Source organism: Bos mutus, chromosome 10 (genome assembly GCF_027580195.1).
Source record: "Bos mutus isolate GX-2022 chromosome 10, NWIPB_WYAK_1.1, whole genome shotgun sequence".
Lineage (NCBI taxonomy): Eukaryota > Metazoa > Chordata > Mammalia > Artiodactyla > Bovidae > Bos > Bos mutus.
In genome coordinates this window covers 78,218,840-78,237,660 of record NC_091626.1, presented here as the reverse complement: position 1 = coordinate 78,237,660, position 18,821 = coordinate 78,218,840, and the positions used below count along the sequence as shown (strand labels likewise).

The following is an 18,821-nucleotide window of genomic DNA, read 5'->3' as shown; positions in this document are numbered from 1 at the left end:
CACATTTTAAAAGTTGACGAAGCTTTTGTTTAATGTCTGAGCTTTCTAGGGGACTGTTTCTTTCTTTCTTTTTTTTCTTATGTATGGGCCATACTTTCTTGGCTTTTATTTTATTTTTTGCATGTTTCAATTTTCTGTTGAAAAGTGGGCATTTTAAATAATATGATGTGGTGACTTTTGAAATCAGTCTCTCTCTCTCCCCAGGATTTGTTGTTGCTGCTGTTTGTTAATATTTATTTCATTCTTTAGAAACTTTTCCAAGTTAATTGTGTAAAGTCTATATTTTGTGTTGTGTATGGCCACTAAAGGCCACTAAAGCCTCTGCTTGGCTAATAGCTGAACAGTAATTTCCTCAAATACTTGGAACCAATAAGTCTTCCAGTCTTTGCAGAGGGGCTCTGTGTGAACACTGGGTCATACCTTCAACACTCAGCCAGGCAACTGACAGCCCTGACTTTGCTTTCTGTGCAGAGCCTCAGGGTCAGCTTAAGACCTTATGGCCTGCTCAGATTCTTCCTGAGCTTGTTCCCAGCCTTGGGCAGGCACACAGCCCTATACATGATTTGGCTTTCTAGATTCCCAGTAATATGTTGAAGCTTTTCAAAGCCCCCCAAAATGTCATTCTGCAGTCTCCTTTTTAAGCTTTTTGTTTAACCTATTGTGAGCCCCAATTGCTATCCACTGCCTCAGGCGGCCACAAAAATAATCAATTGCCTCTAATTGTTTTCAACAGGGCTTTTCACACTAGGCAGTTTCCAATTAGGTCAAGTAAAGATACCTTTGCAAGTGGGGCCTCCAGGGCCTGACAGACAGGTCAAATAATTACAATTCTCTGGGTATTTGGCTTTCAAAGAACTCAAATCCCATTCTACTTCTCCCAGTGACTGTCAGACTGCTGGTGCTTATCATAATTGCAGGCTGTTGGTTTCAAGACTCCTATGGAACTGGAGAGGGAGATGAGAATAGGGCAAGTTACAGTATGACAAGGCTCACTATTGTTACAGATATTCAGCCTTTCTCTTCAATAAGCACTCCTCAGACTGCTGCAAGTCTTCAGGTAAATTTCCAGAGCTCTAAATATCTGCTTCTATTTTTGCAGACTTCCAAAGATTTTATGGAGGAAAGAATTTTCAATGCCTCTCACTCCAACATTTTTGCTGATGTCCTATTACATACTTTTTTGAAACCTAGAATGTATTTCTCTTTCTAGTCCCACTACCTTTTCAAACCCTGTCCACATATTATCTCCTAGGTGTGCATGTGATTTTTTTGAGGACACTGTCTTTTGGGGACTTGCCACTTTTTTCCCCTTCTAAGTCCAAGGAGGCCATGACAAAAAGAGGTGGCAAAGAGACTTTGAATGCTTCAGAACAGGAGTTCCTGATGATGCCAATACAATTTCAGGGTGGCCTTGATCATTAGATGCAAAAGTCAAGACTGGATCAGTTTTTAAACTGCTGCACTCTATCCTTAAAAGAACAAACTGGTAAGCTGAAAAATCTCACAGCTTTCCATAGTGTTTAAGAGCACAGGTGCTGTAGTAAGACAAGAATTCACTATTTCCTAGCAGCGATCATAATGGTACACACATTGTTGAGTCACTATGAAAATTAAGTGGAAAATAATTAAAATAAAATCCTTGACAGTGTCTGGCACAGGCATTTTCATTATCACTGTTAGAGCACCAAAACGTAGCAGCAATCCTGTATTGCACACCTAAGTATGAAGGGACCCCAGAAATCCACTCATTCAGTTGCATAACCAGGGCAATAACTCACAATGGCTCAAATCCCTATCAAATGATATCAAGCATATGTTTTAATATTTCCAAGGGAGTTGACTATCTCAATGATAGCTCATTGCATTGCTGAATCACTCTCATCATTAGAAAGCTCCTTCTTCTACTGAGCCCCAAATCTTTCTCCCCATTTTCCCTTGAATACCTCAAGAATAAAGCTATTACCATTTCAGTGCGACGATTCTTCCACTATCTGAAGGCTTCTCAGAAGCATTTTAACTCTTCTTTCTAGCTCTGGGGAAGAGGTTGGTACTTTCTACTGCTCACCAGCTTTCCCCTACCTCCAACTGCCATTGCCGGAGGTGTCCTGAAATCCAGTGAGATCTGGAAAGTGTGAATAGAGAATAAATTCCTTTTAAGATCACAAGAGATCTCATGATCTATTTTCTACCTCACTTCCCATGACAAATGAATCCCTGCCCCAGCTCTATCCTGTGAACACTACCAGTGAAACACACACACAAACAGAGAACAGGTTCAATTTATTGGTTGTTCTTTGGGAAAGGTTATATATAACATTATTGGGGTGAAGTTAAATTCTAGTTACAGATTCATAAAACTTTGCTTTCAACCAAATTAGCTTTTATGAAACTACCAAATCCCCCCTTATCCTCATAGACAGCAAAGGACCTTGATCATAGTCTTCATAATTCTCTGTTTTTCAAATGATTAAAGCAGACATAATACATAATGCAGTTGATATTAAATATATTGAGAATGACAAATCAGTAAAACTACTTTCACTCTTTAGCATTAACTTGTCATTTATAAATGTTCTGTACATACATTTTTTATTTTAGATTTTCTCCATAAAAGGACTTGTGGACAATTCATTATTATTTGCTATTAGTATACGCACATTTAATTCTTCCAAAATAACATTTAAGATCTCTCTTAGGATGCCTCAGAAATGTTAACCTTTAAGGAACATTCAGTTATAAAAATAAAAGCTCAGGTCTTGACTCTATAAGCAAGTTCAGATGTGTCAAGATTTTATTGTTTCCCTCTGACCTGATAAAAACCTCCAACAACATACAATGTGCCAGCTTCTTCTTTGCTCAACTCAGAGGAAGTCATATAAAGGAGAAAAACAAAAAACAAAAAAAAAACCATGCTTGAAATCACAGTGACCAAAGGATTTGAGTTAATAATTACATTAAATAACCATAACTTTTTGTTTAACTATTCACATTCCACACAGTGGAAATTATCCTTTCCTCCAGATTATTCGCTTACATTTTTAACTTTGCAGAACTACAATAACAAAAAACAACTTACAGACGCAGGATGTGTGTTTTTCTATTTTAATGCCAAGCACAAAGTGTACATCATAAAATTCATATTTGGTGTTTGGCATTATTTTAATAGGAAAGATCTAGATCACAAATATCTTGCCATAAAAGTTCTACTATAGTAATGAAAAAAACATATCATTACATCATCAGTGATTCCAATACAATATTAACAGATATGGCACTTTCAATAAATGTTGGAAGATGCATGGGACTTGGGCTAGTTTTAATATAGGCACAAAAAGAAAAGCAGACATCCCCTTCTTTGGGTAGTGCTGTGCTTTTAGCGCAATTATGTTGCTTATTATCCCAGTGAAGTTCATTTTGAGCAAATTCTCTTCACTTAAGCCAAATCCAACTTACATGCAAAACTGTGGTACAAGCTACTAAAAGAAGATTCCTGCTGCCAACTTAAGTCATCTCTTTTTAACCAAATTGCAAACTTGTGGCAGTTAAAACAACAAGAGAGATTTGGTGTCTGCTGGTTCTGAATGTCATTTTTCCTCTCTAGTGTGGTTGTATATTTTCAGCTCCTTCTCCTTTCTTCTCTCCCACCCTCAAAATTCTAGCTTAGTATTTGCATGCTTAATTAAATCCATTCTGTGCTTTATTGTTGGGGGATGTGGATGATAGAAGGATTTAGGGCAGGGGCTACCGTGGATGTGAAATGCACAGACTATGTGTTAGCACAAATTCTCCTAGTGTAGAATCATCAGTAGTGAGTTTCAACGTTTTAAAATTAGACTCAATATTTTGGGTGTTCAAGATAACTTTCTGCTTCAAAGTATGGTTCCTATTTAGTTGTTAGTGGGGAGAGCACTGGACCAAAACAAAAATAAAATAAAAGCAGCCTCTTTAGTTGCAATGATTCTTTGAACGCTAGAGCCTTCGTGGGCAAACCTAAATGCAAGTCCTGGTGTTTGTTTCCCATGTTACACATGACTTGGCTGGTGAGATTGAGAAGATGCGAGGCAAAAAGAGTACGGGGTGGGGTAAAACCTTAGGCTCGAAGAAAGCAGGTTGGCCAAATCCAACATGCAGGAAGGTTTCCCCACCCTGCACTTTGGCCATTAGATAAATCCTACATAGGCATTGCAAATAACCCAAGTTTAATCAGAGAACAGCAACTATCGCTAGGTTCCGAGTGGCTATAATGTTACATAAATCCTACCAGCAGTAGGACAGCTAATGCACACAAATGCTCTGATTTCTTAACTGGGGTTTCCCTTAGACTCTCAGAAGGTGAAGGAAGAAGCGCAGGTTATATGCCTTACATCTCCTCCCTGCCTTTTAACTACTCCTTAGCCAGAAGCAATTGCCTTCCTTGCCTTACTCTGCTCTGCTCTCCAGCTCAGTCTCTGCTGCTGCTGCTGCTGCTGCAGAGTCATGTCCGACTCTGTACGACCCCATAGATGGCAGCCCACCAGGCTCCCCGATCCCTGGGATTCTCCAGGCAAGAACACTGGAGTGGGTTGCCATTGCCTTCTCCGGCTCAATCTCCTAACGATGGCTAAGACAGACCCCGAATGAGTGGAAAGGAGCAGGCCCTAAACTCTCTTATCTCAGCCGGGTCCTTGACTGTCAGGTACACTCAGCAGAGACAGTATGTTTTTATCCAACAGGGTTGTGGTTCTCAGAAGCACCACACAGAAACAATGAACCAGGAAAAAGGTGATGATAACCCAGCCAAAAGGACAGATAATAAGGCCTTCTTCTTATGAGGTTTTTGTCTTTTTCCTATTCTTGTGTAGGAGTTTCTGAATTACATCTTTTGTCCATCTGAGGGGCAAAGCAGGAGGGGCTGTTTTGGTTTCACTCACTTGGTTCTGAAAATAGGAGTGGTCAGTATTTATGTTTTAAGTTTGGTATTGAGTTACAGCTAATTTCAACAGTCACGGTGACTGCCAAAGTTAATGATTTTTTGGCAATTCTATTTCTCTTCTTTAAACATCAAGGGAAAATTTGCTAAAGCACGGGTCTCACTGTGTTTGGAGGTTGGCCTTTCCACACTCTGCCCATCTCCCGCCTGAATTTTGCTGCACCAATTGGTCCTCACCTGCAATCTCCCTCTTCTCTCAACCCTCTATCCTTCTTGCCCTTGCACCATCAGCTTCCCCCAGAGTCTGAAAGGTCTTCCCCAAATAGGAAACATTTGCATCTATGGTCAAGCAAGTTGCTTTAGAACCCTTGACAGGGAAGGTGGTGGACAGAAAGTCACTGAGATCCTAAGAGGGGACGGACTGTGAGAGGGAAGAGGAAGGAGGGAAGCAAGCACAGGGTAAAACATCTTTTCCAAGGCCAAGGCAGCACAAAACAGGTCTCATGCCCCCAGGGAAGCCTCTCCATTAATATTCATTTGGAAGGGAGGATCTGGTCCCCAGGAGGGCACAAGGAAGACTGAGGCAGACCCAGACCACAGCCTGCCCACCAACCCCTCCCTACAAAGTGCCTGGGGTAGTAAGTAGCTTGGGTTTTCTGTGTCATCCCGCAAGGAAGCAGATACATTTACATACTAGGAAGTGCCCTCTAGCAGAGACTGTGTTTCCTCTGGTGTCTGCAAACACCCACAGGCACCCACAAACACTCAGGCACACAAACTACGCACTAGCAGGCTCCTGGGAGGAGGCAGCTGGTGGTCTTTCTTGCCTCTAGGTTTAAGCCAAGTAAGAATAAGGTTGATTGAGGTCTGTCTCTGGGCCCGCCTGGGGCCTGCATCCCAAAGACAGGCTGGGTGTGCCTGGCTTTAATCCAAATCGATGGATATGCAACGGCACTGCTTGACACGCGTGACCCTCTTCTTCTTGGTGGGTGGCTGGAGTTCAGGACAGTTGAGAGTGACCATCATGGTGGTGAATTTCTTGGGCTTGCAAAAGGAGCAGGACTGAAAGGAGCCCTCCTCTTTCCGGATGTGCCTGGGGATGTAGAAGGAGTTGCACTGGCCGTAGCAGAAGCGGTTGATGATGGTACGGCTGTTGCAGCCCTCCTCGTGGATGGTCTGCTTCAGCGGCTGGGTTTTGCACCAGTCTCGCTTCAGGTATTTGCGCTCGGTCACATGCAGGGCCTCCTGGCTGGACTCCAGCACCTCCTCTCCGGGCATGGCAGTGCCCCTCCCCTGGCCCCGCCCCCGGTTCCTGGAGCCAGGCTGCTGGGGAGACTGAGTCTGCTCGGAGTCATTGTGCTGGGCCTTGTCTGGTGGGGGGATAGCCCCTTGGGACCCCTTCTTTTTCCCCTCAGCAGCTGGCAACAGGGTCCCCAAGAGGAGAAGCAGGGCTCCCACAGTGTAGGCTGTGCGGCTCATGCTAAAGAGAAGAGACAGAGAGAGGAGGCATGAAAAACGTAAAAGTTAATTAACAAAAGCATTAATAAAACAGCCAGTATTTTATCAGGCACTTGGTAAACACTTGATGTAAGTGATTTCTTTTGTTTTCACAATATCTCCAGGAATTAGGTACTGCTATTCTCATTACCCTCTGACCCATGAAGCCATGTATTAGCTCATCCAGAGTTATACAGCAAATAAGCCAAGATATGGACTCAACTGGGAATTCCAAGGTGGCTGAGTGGTAAAGAATCTGCTTGCCAATGCAGGAAACTCAGGAGACACAGGTTCAGTCCCTGGGTAGGGGAAGATCTCCTGCAGCAGGAAATCCCATGAACAATGTGCATGTATGTTCAATCACTCAGTCGTGTTGGACTCTTTGCGACCCTATGGACTGTGGCCCACCAGGCTCCTCTGTTCATGGGATTCTCCAGGCAAAAATACTGGAGTGGGTTGCCATTTCCTCCTACAGGGGATCTTCCCAACCCAGGAATGGAACCTGCATCTCCTGAGTCTCCTGCACTGCAAGCAGATTCTAAACCACTGAGCCATCAGGGAAGCCCACTCGTGAGCCATACAAAAAGGCAAAAAATATGACACCAAAAAATGATTCCCACACCACCACCTGCCCAGGTCAGAAGGTGTCCAATATGCTACTGGGGAAGAGCAGAGGGCAATTACTAATAGCTTCAGAAAGAATGAAGTGGCTGAGCCAAAGCAGAAATGACTCTCAGTTGTGGGATGTGTCTGGTGGTGAAAGTAAACTCCGATGCTGTAAAGAACAATATTACATAGGAACCTGGAACGTTAGGTCCACAAATCAAGGTAAATTGGACATGGTCAGGCAGGAAATGGCAAGATTGAACATCAACATCTTAGGGATCTGTGAACTAAAATGGACCGGAATGGGCAACTTTAATTCAGATAACCATTATTATCTACTACTGTGGGCAAGAATCCCTTAGAAGAAATGGAGTAGCCTTCATAATCAACAAAAGAATCTGAAATGCAGTACTTGGGTGCAACCTCAAAAATAACAGAATGATCTTGGTGCATTTCCAAGGCAAACCATTCAACATCATAGTAATCCAAGTCTATGCCCCAACCACTGCTGCTGAAGAAGCTGAAGTTGACCAGTTCTGTGAAGACTGACAACACCTTCTGGAACTAACACCAAAAAAAAAAAAAAATGTCCTTTTCATCATAGGGGATTGGAATGCAAAAGTAAAGTCAAGAGGTACCTGGAATAACAGGCAAGTTTGGCCTTCGAGTACAAAATGAAGCAGGGCAAAGGCTAACAGATTTGTCAAGAGAACATGCCGGTCATGGCAAACACTCTTTTCCAACAACCCAAGAGACAGCTCTACACATGGACATCACCAAATGGTCAATAATTAAATCAGACTGATTATGTTCTTTGCAGCTGAAGATGGAGAAGCTCTATCCAGTCAGCAAAAATAAGACTGGGAGCTGACTGTGGCTCAGATCATGAGCACCTTGTTGCAAAATTCAGGCTTAAACTGAAGAAAGTAGGGAAAACCACTATATCATTCAGGTATGACCTAAATCAAATCCCTATGATTATACAGTGGAGGTGATCAATAGATTCAAGGTATTAGATCTGGTAGAGTGTCTGAAGAACTACAATTGGAGGTTCATAACATTGTACAAGAGGCAGTGACTAAAACCATCCCAAAGAAAAAAAAAGAAATGCAAGAAGGCAAAATGGTTGTCTAAGGAGGCTTTAAAATAGCTGAGAAAAGAAGTGAAAGGCAAGGGTAAAGGGAAAAATATACCCAAATGAATGCAAAGTTACAGAGAATAACAAGGGAAGATTAAAAAAAGGGGGGGCGCTTAAGAGAAAAATGCAAAGAAATAGAGAAAAACAATAGAACAGGAAAGATTAGAAATTTCTTCAAGATATAAAGGGAACATTTCAAGCAACGATGGGCATGATAAAGAACAGAAATGGTAAGGACCTCCCAGAAGCAGAAGAGATTAAGAACAGGTGACATGAATACACAGAAGAACTGTAGAGAAAAGGTCTTAATGACCAGGATAACCATGATGGTGTGGTCACTCACCTAGAGCTGGACATCCTGAAGTGTAAAGTAAGCGAATGGGGGTGATGGAATTCCAGTTGAGCTATTTAAAATTCTAAAAGTTGATGCTGTTAAAGTGCTGCACTCAAAAAAAGTTGCTCAGTCATGAGTCATGTCAGATTCTTTGAGACCCCATGGGCTGTAGCCTGCCAGGCTCCTCTGGCTATGGAGTTCTCCAGGCAAGAATACTGGAGTGGGTAGTCATTCCCTTCTCCAAGGGATCTTCCTGAGGTCTCCTGCATTGCAGGCATATTTATTAACTGAGCCACCAGGGAAGCCCCCAGTATGTCAGCAAGTTTGGAAAACTTAGTAGTGGCCACAGGACTGGGAAAGGTCAGTTTTCATTCCAATTCCAAAGAAGGCATTGCCAAAGAATGTTCAGATTACTGCACAACTGTCTGTGTTTCACATGCTAGCAAGGTCATTCTGCTCAAAATCCTTCAAGCTAGGCTTCAGCAGTACATGAACCAAGAACTTCCATATGTACAACCAGGATTTAGAAAAGGAAGAGGAACCAGAGATCAAACTGCCAACATTCGTTGGATCATAGAGAAAGGAAGGAATTCCAGAAAAGCATCTACTTCTGGTTCATTGACTATGCTAAAGCCTTTGACAGTTTGGATCACAACAAACTGTGAAAAATTCTTAAAGAGATGGAAGTACCAGACTGCCTTACCTGTCTCTTGAGAAACCTGTATGTGGGTCAAGAAGCAACAGTTAGAACTGGACATGGAACAACTGACTGGTTCTAAATTGGGAGAGAAGAAGGACAAGGCTGTGTACTGTCACTCTGCTTATTTAACTATATGCAGAGTACATCATGCAAAATGCCGGGCTAGATGAATCACAAGCTGGAATCAAGATTGCCAGGAGAAATAACCTCAGATATGCAGATGATACTATTCTAATGGCAGAAAGTGAAGAGGAACTAAAGAATCTCTTGATGAAGATGAAAGAAGAGAGTGAAAAAGCTGGCTTGAAATTCAGCATTAAAAAAATAAAGATCATGGCATCCAGTCCCATCACTTCATGGCAAATAGTAGGTGAAAAAGGAGAAGCAGGGACAGATTTTTCTCTTCTTGGGCTCCCAAATCATTGCGGATGGTGACTACAGCCATGAAGTTAAAAGATGCTTGCTACTTAGAAGAAAAGCAATGACAAACTTAGACAGCATATTAAAAAGCAAAGATATCACTTTGACGACAAAGGTCCATATAGTCAAAGCTATGGTTTTTCCAGTAGTCACTTATGGATGTGAGAGTTGGACCATAAAGAACGGAGAGCACAGAATTGCTGCTTTTGAATTGTGGTGCTGGAGAAGATTCTTGAGAATCCCTTGGACTGCAAGGAGATCAAACCAGTCAACCCTAAGGGACATCAACCCTGAATATTCATTGGAAGGACTGATGCTGAAGCTGATGCTCTAATACTTTGACCACTGGAGAGCTGACTCATTGGAAAAGACCCTGATGCTGGGAAAGTTTGAAGGCAAAAGGAGAAGGGGCTGGCAGAGGATGAGATGGTTAGACAGCATCACCGACTCAACAGACATAAATCTGAGCAAACTCTGGGAGGCAGCGAAGGACAGGGAAGCCTGGTGTGCTGCAATCCATGGGGTTGCAAAGAGTAGACATGACTTAGCAACTGAACAACAACAAATACCATGATGCACTTCCAAATGATGAAACATGTCCTTCACATATATGTGTGTATGTGCATGGATGTATATATGAAATTTACAAGGTAGAAAGTGGGCACAAGAAAACAGGTGTGTGCAAATATTTACATAGGTAAGTGCCAGAGATATGTTGAATAAGTTTATGATAGTGAATTATTATGACTGGGTCTGGAGTTAGATATGGGTCAGCAGGAACAATGGCATATGAACAATGGCAAAAAATTAAAATAAGAGAAGAGGAGGCTATAGGAAAACTGACCAAAAAGAAAAAAAAAGGAAAGCAAAGATGGAGAGAGAGAAAAATGAATGGAATGAGGAGTGTAAATCAGAGAAAGGAAGACTATTTTAAAGCAGTATATTCAGGGAAGGTGGGGCAGACAGAGAAGGAAGAACAGGAGATGTATATTTTTCAAAAGGAGGGTGCAAGAGAGAAGCATCAGAGTATTAAGATTGTCCTGGGACAGTATTTCTCAAACCTGATTTTGCAGACAATCACCCAGGGATATTGTTACAATGCAGATTGTCATTCAGTAGGTCTGCCTTTCTTTTTTTTTTCCTACTGATTTTTTTTTAATTTATTTATTTTAATTGGAGGCTAATTACTTTACAATATTGTATTGGTTTTGCCATACATCAACATGAATCCACCACGGGTGTACACGTGTTCCCCATCCTGAACCCCCCTCCCACCTCCCTCCCCATGCCATCCCTCTGGGTCATCTCAGTGCACCAGCCCCAAGCATCCTGTATCCTGAATCAAACCTGGACTGGCAATTCATTTATTATATGATATTACACATGTTTCAATGCCATTCTCCCAAATCATCCCCCCTTCTCCCTCTCCCACAGAATCCAAAAGACTGTTCTATACATCTGGGTCTTTTTTGCTATCTTGCATACAGGGTTATCGTTACCATCTTTATAAATTCCATATATATGCGTTAATATACCGTATTGGTGTTTTCCTTTCTGGCTTACTTCACTCTGTATCATAGGCTCCAGTTTCATCCACCTTATTAGAGCTGACTGAAATGTATTCTTTTTAATGGCTGAGTAATACTCCATTGTGTATTTGTACCACAGCTTTCTTATCCATTCATCTGCTGATGGAAGGTCTGCCTTTCTCACAAGCTTGAAACAGCAAGGTCTGTGGTATCCACAGCTATGGGGCATGGAAGGTGCTATGAAAATGTGAAAGGATTTTCTTTTCAATGAGTGCAGTTTCAAATTCACAGCCTCCCTCCTCAGGCTGTAACAGCGAGCCTGATGGATCCTGAGGCTTTCCCTGTCTTGCACCACCATTATGGTTCTGAACCCAAGGACACAGCTGTGAAGCACACATTTGCCTGCTCCCTTCTGACCACCAGTGTGAAACAGGATGACCACTAAGTGCAATTGAATAGTAACCTCATCACAACCCCCTAGGAACAATACAGGCTGGAATTAGTAGCAACAGTTACCTTTCAAAAACAAAGGCAGGGTAGAATCTACATCCTCTAAGGGGCAAGTCCTGTAGTAAAGACCATGCAACCCTAAGGATAATGTCAAATTAAGACACTATGAAAATCAAGATATTCTTAAATGGCACCTTTTAAACATTAACCTAATACTTTTGGGCAAGTTCAAGTTTGGAGCTGATAACGTGACATTTAGCTCCCGCTCTGACTGCAGACTCCCTGGCTTTTGTCAGTTTATGTTACAACATCCCTGTTCTTTAAACAGAGCCTTTTTGGCCTCAACAACAACAAAAAATTAATTTCTTTGTTTTGTATTAAAAAAAAAAAATCGCTCATGAGGACAACCCAGTTATAAAACAGTCTGATTTTCTCCAGAGACCAGGATAACTTGAGCCATGACAATCCAGTCTCCTGAGCAAATATAGTGTGAATTTGGGAAGCTTTCAAAGTTTCTGTTCTTCACTCAATTCCAGGCCAGGATCTAAACTAAAATTCAGTCTCTGCCCATTTCCAAGAGGAGCACATAAGACAGCCTTATCTTCCCCATCGTTCCTAAAAGGGGCCTCCAGAAAAACTGAAGCCTCCAGAGCAAGAGTGCAGAGCCAGGATCACAGAGGCCAATCTGAGACTTGACCAGGAATGTATGATGACCTCACAGGACAGGTTCAAGTCATGGGGTCATGGGGCCAGCCCTACCTACAAACATCTATCCAAAAAATGCAGTTTTCTTTCTCTTCACCTCTTAGGACCTTCTTTATATTCATCTTTTCCTATCTGGCATTTTTCCATCTGTCATTAAATAAAACCAAGTTTGAGAGTTCTAAGGGCTTATTCATTACCTCCTCTTTCATTCCTGGCAGAGTGGGCTCTCTTTTATTCAGTAATGATTATTATGGACCACACTGACCAGCAAAACTTCTGTTCTTTGCATTTAAAATGCATTCCCACAAGCTGATGAGCAGAGCCAACTTTTGATTTCTGTCTCCTTCTAGCCTTGGGAGCTTCTTAATATTTCTCCTTTTTCTAGGAAAACTCCAAATACCCACTACTTTTTACCAGGTCCCTGGAGAACACCGTGGGGTTTATTTTCCCATTGAAGCCATTGGATTCACTTGGGCAGAAACCAAGAGTAAAGCAGTAAATTCAAAATTAGTCAACTGTGGTTTTCTGTTTTAATTTGGACCAACTTCCTGTTCCTATGGGAGTGTGCAAACCCCATAAGAAAAAGGGGTCTAGAGTGATAGATTGTTTTTAAGAAAAGTAAATTTTTTCTCAAAATAAGATTTATTATGTGTGAAAAAATATTATGAAATGGCTACACAGAAATTTAAAGCTTACTCTTAAATATCTTCAGCTTTTGAGTTCTTAAATCTTATAATAGTTATTTGGAGAGAAGGAAAAAAACAACTTTATGAATTTCAGTCAACAGAGACCTCAACTTCTTAGAGCAATGCTCTGAGAACTCTGCATATCCCACATGAGTATGGTGGGAGGTGGGGGCACCAGGGGGATGAAAACTATACTTAGTGGTAGTACCAGGGCTCTGTCAAGTCATCGTGATCAATCACTCAACCTCCCCCCACACCAAATGATCTTGATCATGCATTGAAGGAAATAGGACTGATGTGTTCTTGAAATTCCAATTGTATTGTCACTAAATTACAATCTATAAATATCTAGACATGAGGGAAACCAAGAAACTATAAATTTCTTGTAGATAAATTCTTCACCTTGACATCTAGCAGAGTGCCCCATTATAAAAAATAGAAGCATAGGCCAACCCAAATTTAGGTCTTATGGATTATCACCCATGTTCAACCATGAGCTGGAAACATTTCTGGTAACTTGCATTCTGAAATGACCCACTCACATTATTAAATTAAAGCTGCAACTCATGGACCCAGAGTGCAGCAGACACCTACAAAGATTTCCCTTATTTCTCCTTTGCAGACAATATTCTTCTTTCCAAAGTCTGCCCCTCAATGCACTTCTGCTTCACCAAATCATGTGATTATATTTTCATGGTGAGTTTTCTCTGCAACTGTTTCCCACCAGCAAGACCCACCCACCCCTACCTTTTTTTCCCCTTTACCACGGTCCTCCCCTCTAATCCACTTGTCCCAGAGGACATAGATACTCTCAAAGTATGTCTTCTCTCCCTGATGCTTTCCTTCAGGTTACTCTGAGTGATCAAAAGCAAACATCTGCCCAAAGATAACCCGTATCAGCCACCACTGTCCTGTGCAGGTCATGGTGATTTATTCTAACCTTCACCGGCCGTAAGAATACAATCATCTAATTCTTGGGAATGAGGAATAAAAGTGCTGTGTGTAACCTGTTTCTAATATCCTCAGTGTCTTTGGGAAAGTTTAGGCCAGCTCCTTTCAGCACTCTTCTCGCCGTATTTCTCATTTTAGCTAACCAACCTGCTTGTAATCAGTTAAATGGAGTGCTGAGTGGGATTAACAGTGAGGAGACAATGATCAGCAAGCCAGATGTCTGTGGCTGAATGTCTGATCAATGTTTTAGAAAGCTATTCAACAGGCGTGACAGCAAATTATTCACCAGCATTAAAAAGAAAAAAGAAAAAGATGGAAATGACAGCAAAGGCTCTAAGTGCAGGCCCAATTATAGAAGACCCTATTTCTTTTTCTTAGGACTAAATCTTTAAGGACAAACATTTTAAATTGGATCTTTACTTTTTAGAAAGATAGTCAAATTTTAGAAACTGAGCAGTGATGTTCTAAAGAATCTAGTGGGTTGATTTTCTGTTTTCAGACAATTTGTACCAAGATGGTTGGCAAACTAGTGGAGGATAAATCTCACCTGTGTGTACTGCAAGCACACCAAGTGCGTCTTTTCTATACTGAAGACCACTCAGGCTAAGTCAGGCTGGGGCCCAACATCACAGAGGGCATAGAGAAGCATCTCAGGGGCTCTCCAGGCTCTTGGAAGATTTTTTTTTGGTGAAGTTAATGATAGTATACAATTTTTTGCGGTCAACAAGAAACAAGTTGGAAAGTAATCAATGTTAAATGTTTACTAAGCGGCACAATTGAGAGACAGCCAAATCATAGGTTCTATGTTGTAGTAAAAGGTGTGTGTTGATCTCTGTGTGAGCAGGACTTGGGATTTAATTTCAAAACCATCTTATGGTACACCTTGAGGTCCTAAAATGTTACTGCCTCTCCAAATGCCACCACTCATAATAAGAATGGTGGCATTACACCACCTAACCTATATTTTTAAACCCTATGTGAGGCAATATACTCAGTTCTGACAGAACTTTATAATTGATTTTTTACAACAAAATAGGAGGTAGATAATATTGTCTTCCTTTTACCGACCAGGGAATCTAGACTCTGAAAAGTTAGGAGTTTATCCAAGGTCACACAACTCCTCATGGGGAAATCGGGGTTTGAGTCCCATTCTTCTGAGCCCCCAAACACATGTCCTTAAGAACTATTCTAAGGACACACAGCACAATGTTTAATAAGGGACACAAGGACTTGTTTCTAATGCAATCAAATTTGAGGAATATTGTAACTCAAATAATTCTCTGTTTTGCTCATATGTGAAGAAAAAAACCTTTCCGATCCCAGGAAATACTGTTGTACTTCACATTTCTAAGTGCGTGTGTTAAAACTAAGACAATTCCTTGCAGATGCAAAACATAGGCTGATAACACTGGCCTGGTGTGTGCCTTTCAGTTGGATGCTAAGTCACCTCCCCTACCTGTCCCATGCCTTTTACATACATTTAGGTTTTCCATCTGTCCTTCACTTTGTTCTGCACTGCTTTGCTGCTGACAAGCATTTCTTGGGAGAGGGGTTTGTGGCCTAAAATTTCTTGGCATTATATCATTTTTAATGCTTAAACCTTAAGAGCTTCAGTATAAAGACAAGGCAGGCAGCTTTCATTCAGAGATGTGGGGATGTAATAGGTTTCTACTCTCCCCCGTGTAGCCCTTCACCTAAAACTAGGTTAGCCAACTTGAATTTCCCATAGATCCGTGCATGGGTTAGCAAAACATTTCTCTCAAAATGAACTTTTAAGAAAATAGGAAACCTGTGAAATTACAAAGTTTACAAAACACTTTAATTCCTACAATGACCTGGGGGTTAAATACACACACACACACACACACACACACACACCTCAGCACGACACCCAGCAACCAAGTTCTAGAGAGCCCTTAAATAATTAATACTAACAATTTGGAGTGTGCAATTTATTCAGTGATGGTTACTGGATCACCTACTGTTGTAAGCTGGAGTGTACCAGAGAGGAGAACGAATCTGTGGTTTTCTGAAAATACTTCTTTCCCTCGTTGCTTTGAAAAGTCCACCCTTTCAAGTCCCCCTCTTTCAAAAAAAAAGAAAAAGAAAAAGACTTGGGGGCTGAAAAGCCCTGGGGTGAAAGAAGACTCCTTGCCCTGGGATGGGGGTTATCTTAAACTCTTCTCCGCTATTTATTTATCTTGTGTGTACAGTCAGAGAAAGCCACTACTCTGGGGTCCCTGGGGCAGTTTAAATCCCTGGTGACCCACTTAACACAATAGATTATTTTAATCAACTCGTGTCCTGGCACCATCTCGAAGAGGAACGTAAACACGCGCTCACCGCTTGGATCTGCTCTTTGCAGCCGGAGATCCAATTTCCTACCGATGGTCGCCTCTCTGCCCTTGTACCATTTAAGAAGAGACTTTTAACCCCTAATTTCGAGGCTGTATTTCTGTCTAAAAGAGTCGGGATTCAGAGACGGAAGGGGAGGAGAAGGCAGCAGTCACCAGATTCTACACGGGAGCCCCTTCGGGCCAGCTCTGGGCGCGCTGGCAGGGCTTCACTGGAGAGACTCCTGTCTGCCCCCTGCCTCGCCCGGGGTACCTTATCAGCGCCCCGCTCTGGGAAAAGCCTGGCTGGGGCGCCCCCAAGGCGGTGCTGGGATCCGAAGACAAAGCCAAGTCAGAACGGTGGCGCGTCTGTTTTTCCCAAGCCAGAAATCTACAAATAACTCCAACTGGCAAGGTGACGGCCCCCGACACCCTACCAGCCCCTGACTCTGCTCCGTGGGCTGCAGAGCGGTCAGCAAAGAAGGCGGGTGAAGACGAAGGATGACCTGGGCTTCCAAGCGGGGGACCAGCCTCCCGCTGCCAGTCCCGCGTCGTCCGCGCAGCGATACGCTGCAGGGTCCACTCGGACACAAATTAGGGCGGTACTCGCGGAATTAGGATCCGATGGATTGTCACTGCCCAGCGCCTGGACGTCCGGGGTTCAGTCGAGTCGCGCATGGGGCAGGAAGAATCCTAGAAGAGGAAACGCAGCACCCAAGAGTGCGCAGCCCGCAAGTACTGGTGTGTGCTATTTGCGGTGTGAGCACCATGGGCTCGCGGGCCTCGGCGTCCCGGACCGCTCACCGTACCTCGCCGGTCCGGTTACCTGACCCTCGGGTTTCCGCCGCGGCTGAACTCCGCGGCTCCGCCGTTGCCCAAGTCTCCATCTCACCTTGAGGATAGGCAAATGGATACATCGCTCATTCTCAGGATCTTCCACCCCATGGCAGGATCAGTCACAGCCCTCCGACGGGCGCGCCCTGAAGTCTCCAGACCCAGAGTTCCGCCTCAAACACAGGGGACCCTCTCGTGGCAACTTTTCCCGTCGTCTGTGGTCGAGCCGAAGGTTCCTGCTGCTCCCCACTACTCCCCGGCGCTCATTCTCCCTCTGCTACTGCGCTCTGTACGCACGGTCTCCGCGCCCTCACCCAGCGGGCACGCCTGGCAAGCGTGGCTGCCACGCACACTAGCAGAGTATTAGCGGAGCTCCGGGAGGTGGCAATGGGATGCGGGGTTCTTGCTCTTAACATCCTCTTTCCCAGTCATGCATGCCCTGCACACTGCACAAGGTGAGGTCAAGGCAGCCAAGACCTTGGGCACGAAGGACCCCGCGATGGTTCTTGAGGGTTCACCCAGGGAACGCGGGGCCTCGGCCTGAGCGCAGGAAGGGATGTCGCGCACCGAGCGGGACGCGGGAGTCGTTTCCCGACCCCTACACACATATACATACACACCCACACACACACACATACACACGCCTGCGTCTCCGCGCTCACCTGTCAATGCAGCGGGCCTTCGGGGCCTGCGCTCTCGACGCGTGGCGCGGTGTGCGACCGCGGCCAGAGCCGCCCGGGCTCCGCGTGGGGTCAGCGGGACAGAGAGTACCGCTCTTGCGGCACACTGGGTCGCCCGGTCCGCGGAGGGCGCACCGAGTGAGGGGCATCGCGCCGTCTCCCGTTTAAATGCCGGCGGCGGAGCGCGGCGCCCGGGGCCGCGCCTCTTCATTGGCCAGGCGCCGCCGCCGCCGCGGGACCCGCTATCCGCCCCCTTTCCCGGTACTGCCCCCGCCCCCCGCACCCCTCCTGCCTCCCCGCGGGGTCCCCTCTCTCTGCCGGCCTCGCCTCTTTGTCTGCTCCCCCCGCCCGGACCGGCTGGGAGAGGTCACCCCAGGGAACTGCGCCTGGAATGCACAGCAAATCACATTTTCCGCTCCCGTTGGAGGGGGAAGCGCGGGAGGAAATCCCCCCGGCTCTCGGCCCCTCATTCCTCCTCCGCCCCAGGCCTGGGCTTTTCCTCTCGTCGGCCCCGCGACGCGCTCGTTCGCGGAGACTGCACAGGGAAGAGCAAGATCTCCGTGGGATCGCGACAGATGAGGCGATTCTTTTCCGGTGGAGGCAGCGGGACTGCCGGGAGCTCGGGTTGAGCGGTCGCCGCGGCTCTGGTGCGGCTCCGCCCGAGGCCCCCAACTTCGAGGGCGCTGACCCCGGCGCCCCCGTTAACCTCGGCGGGCTCGCTGGCCGCCAGCAGGAGCCTGTCGCCAACATAACACCCTTCTCTCCTAGCCCGCCACGGGCGCTTTCAGCTCAGATGCCGGCGGCCTCGGCTGTGAGTGTACAGAGGGAGTAACGGGGGGCAGAATAACCGAAAAGGACCCTAAAAATCTAAAATGCAAAGTCAAGGTTTCCATGCAGATTACTTTTAAAAGGGAGAGAACAGTCGCTAGGAGAGAAGAGGTTTTCGGTAGCAAGTTGAAGATGAATAAATCAAGAAAATAAAACGTCAGACGAGGAAATAACTCTCTAGAAATGGAAGACAAAAACCTACGTATGTGTAAAACCGATGT

The 18,821-nt window shown here is 44.4% G+C and overlaps 1 protein-coding gene across 1 annotated transcript; it reads right to left on the bottom strand.

The window, feature by feature from the left end:
• Positions 1-2,261: 2,261 nt before the first annotated feature.
• Positions 2,262-17,979, bottom strand: GREM1 (gremlin 1, DAN family BMP antagonist). Its single transcript, XM_005892475.3, has 2 exons — positions 17,755-17,979; positions 2,262-6,389 (listed from the first exon to the last, which is right to left on the bottom strand). Exons 1-2 carry the CDS (start codon positions 17,919-17,921, stop codon positions 5,834-5,836), a joined length of 723 nt encoding a protein of 240 aa, XP_005892537.3. The 5' UTR covers positions 17,922-17,979; the 3' UTR covers positions 2,262-5,833.
• Between the last annotated feature and the right edge of the window lie 842 nt (positions 17,980-18,821).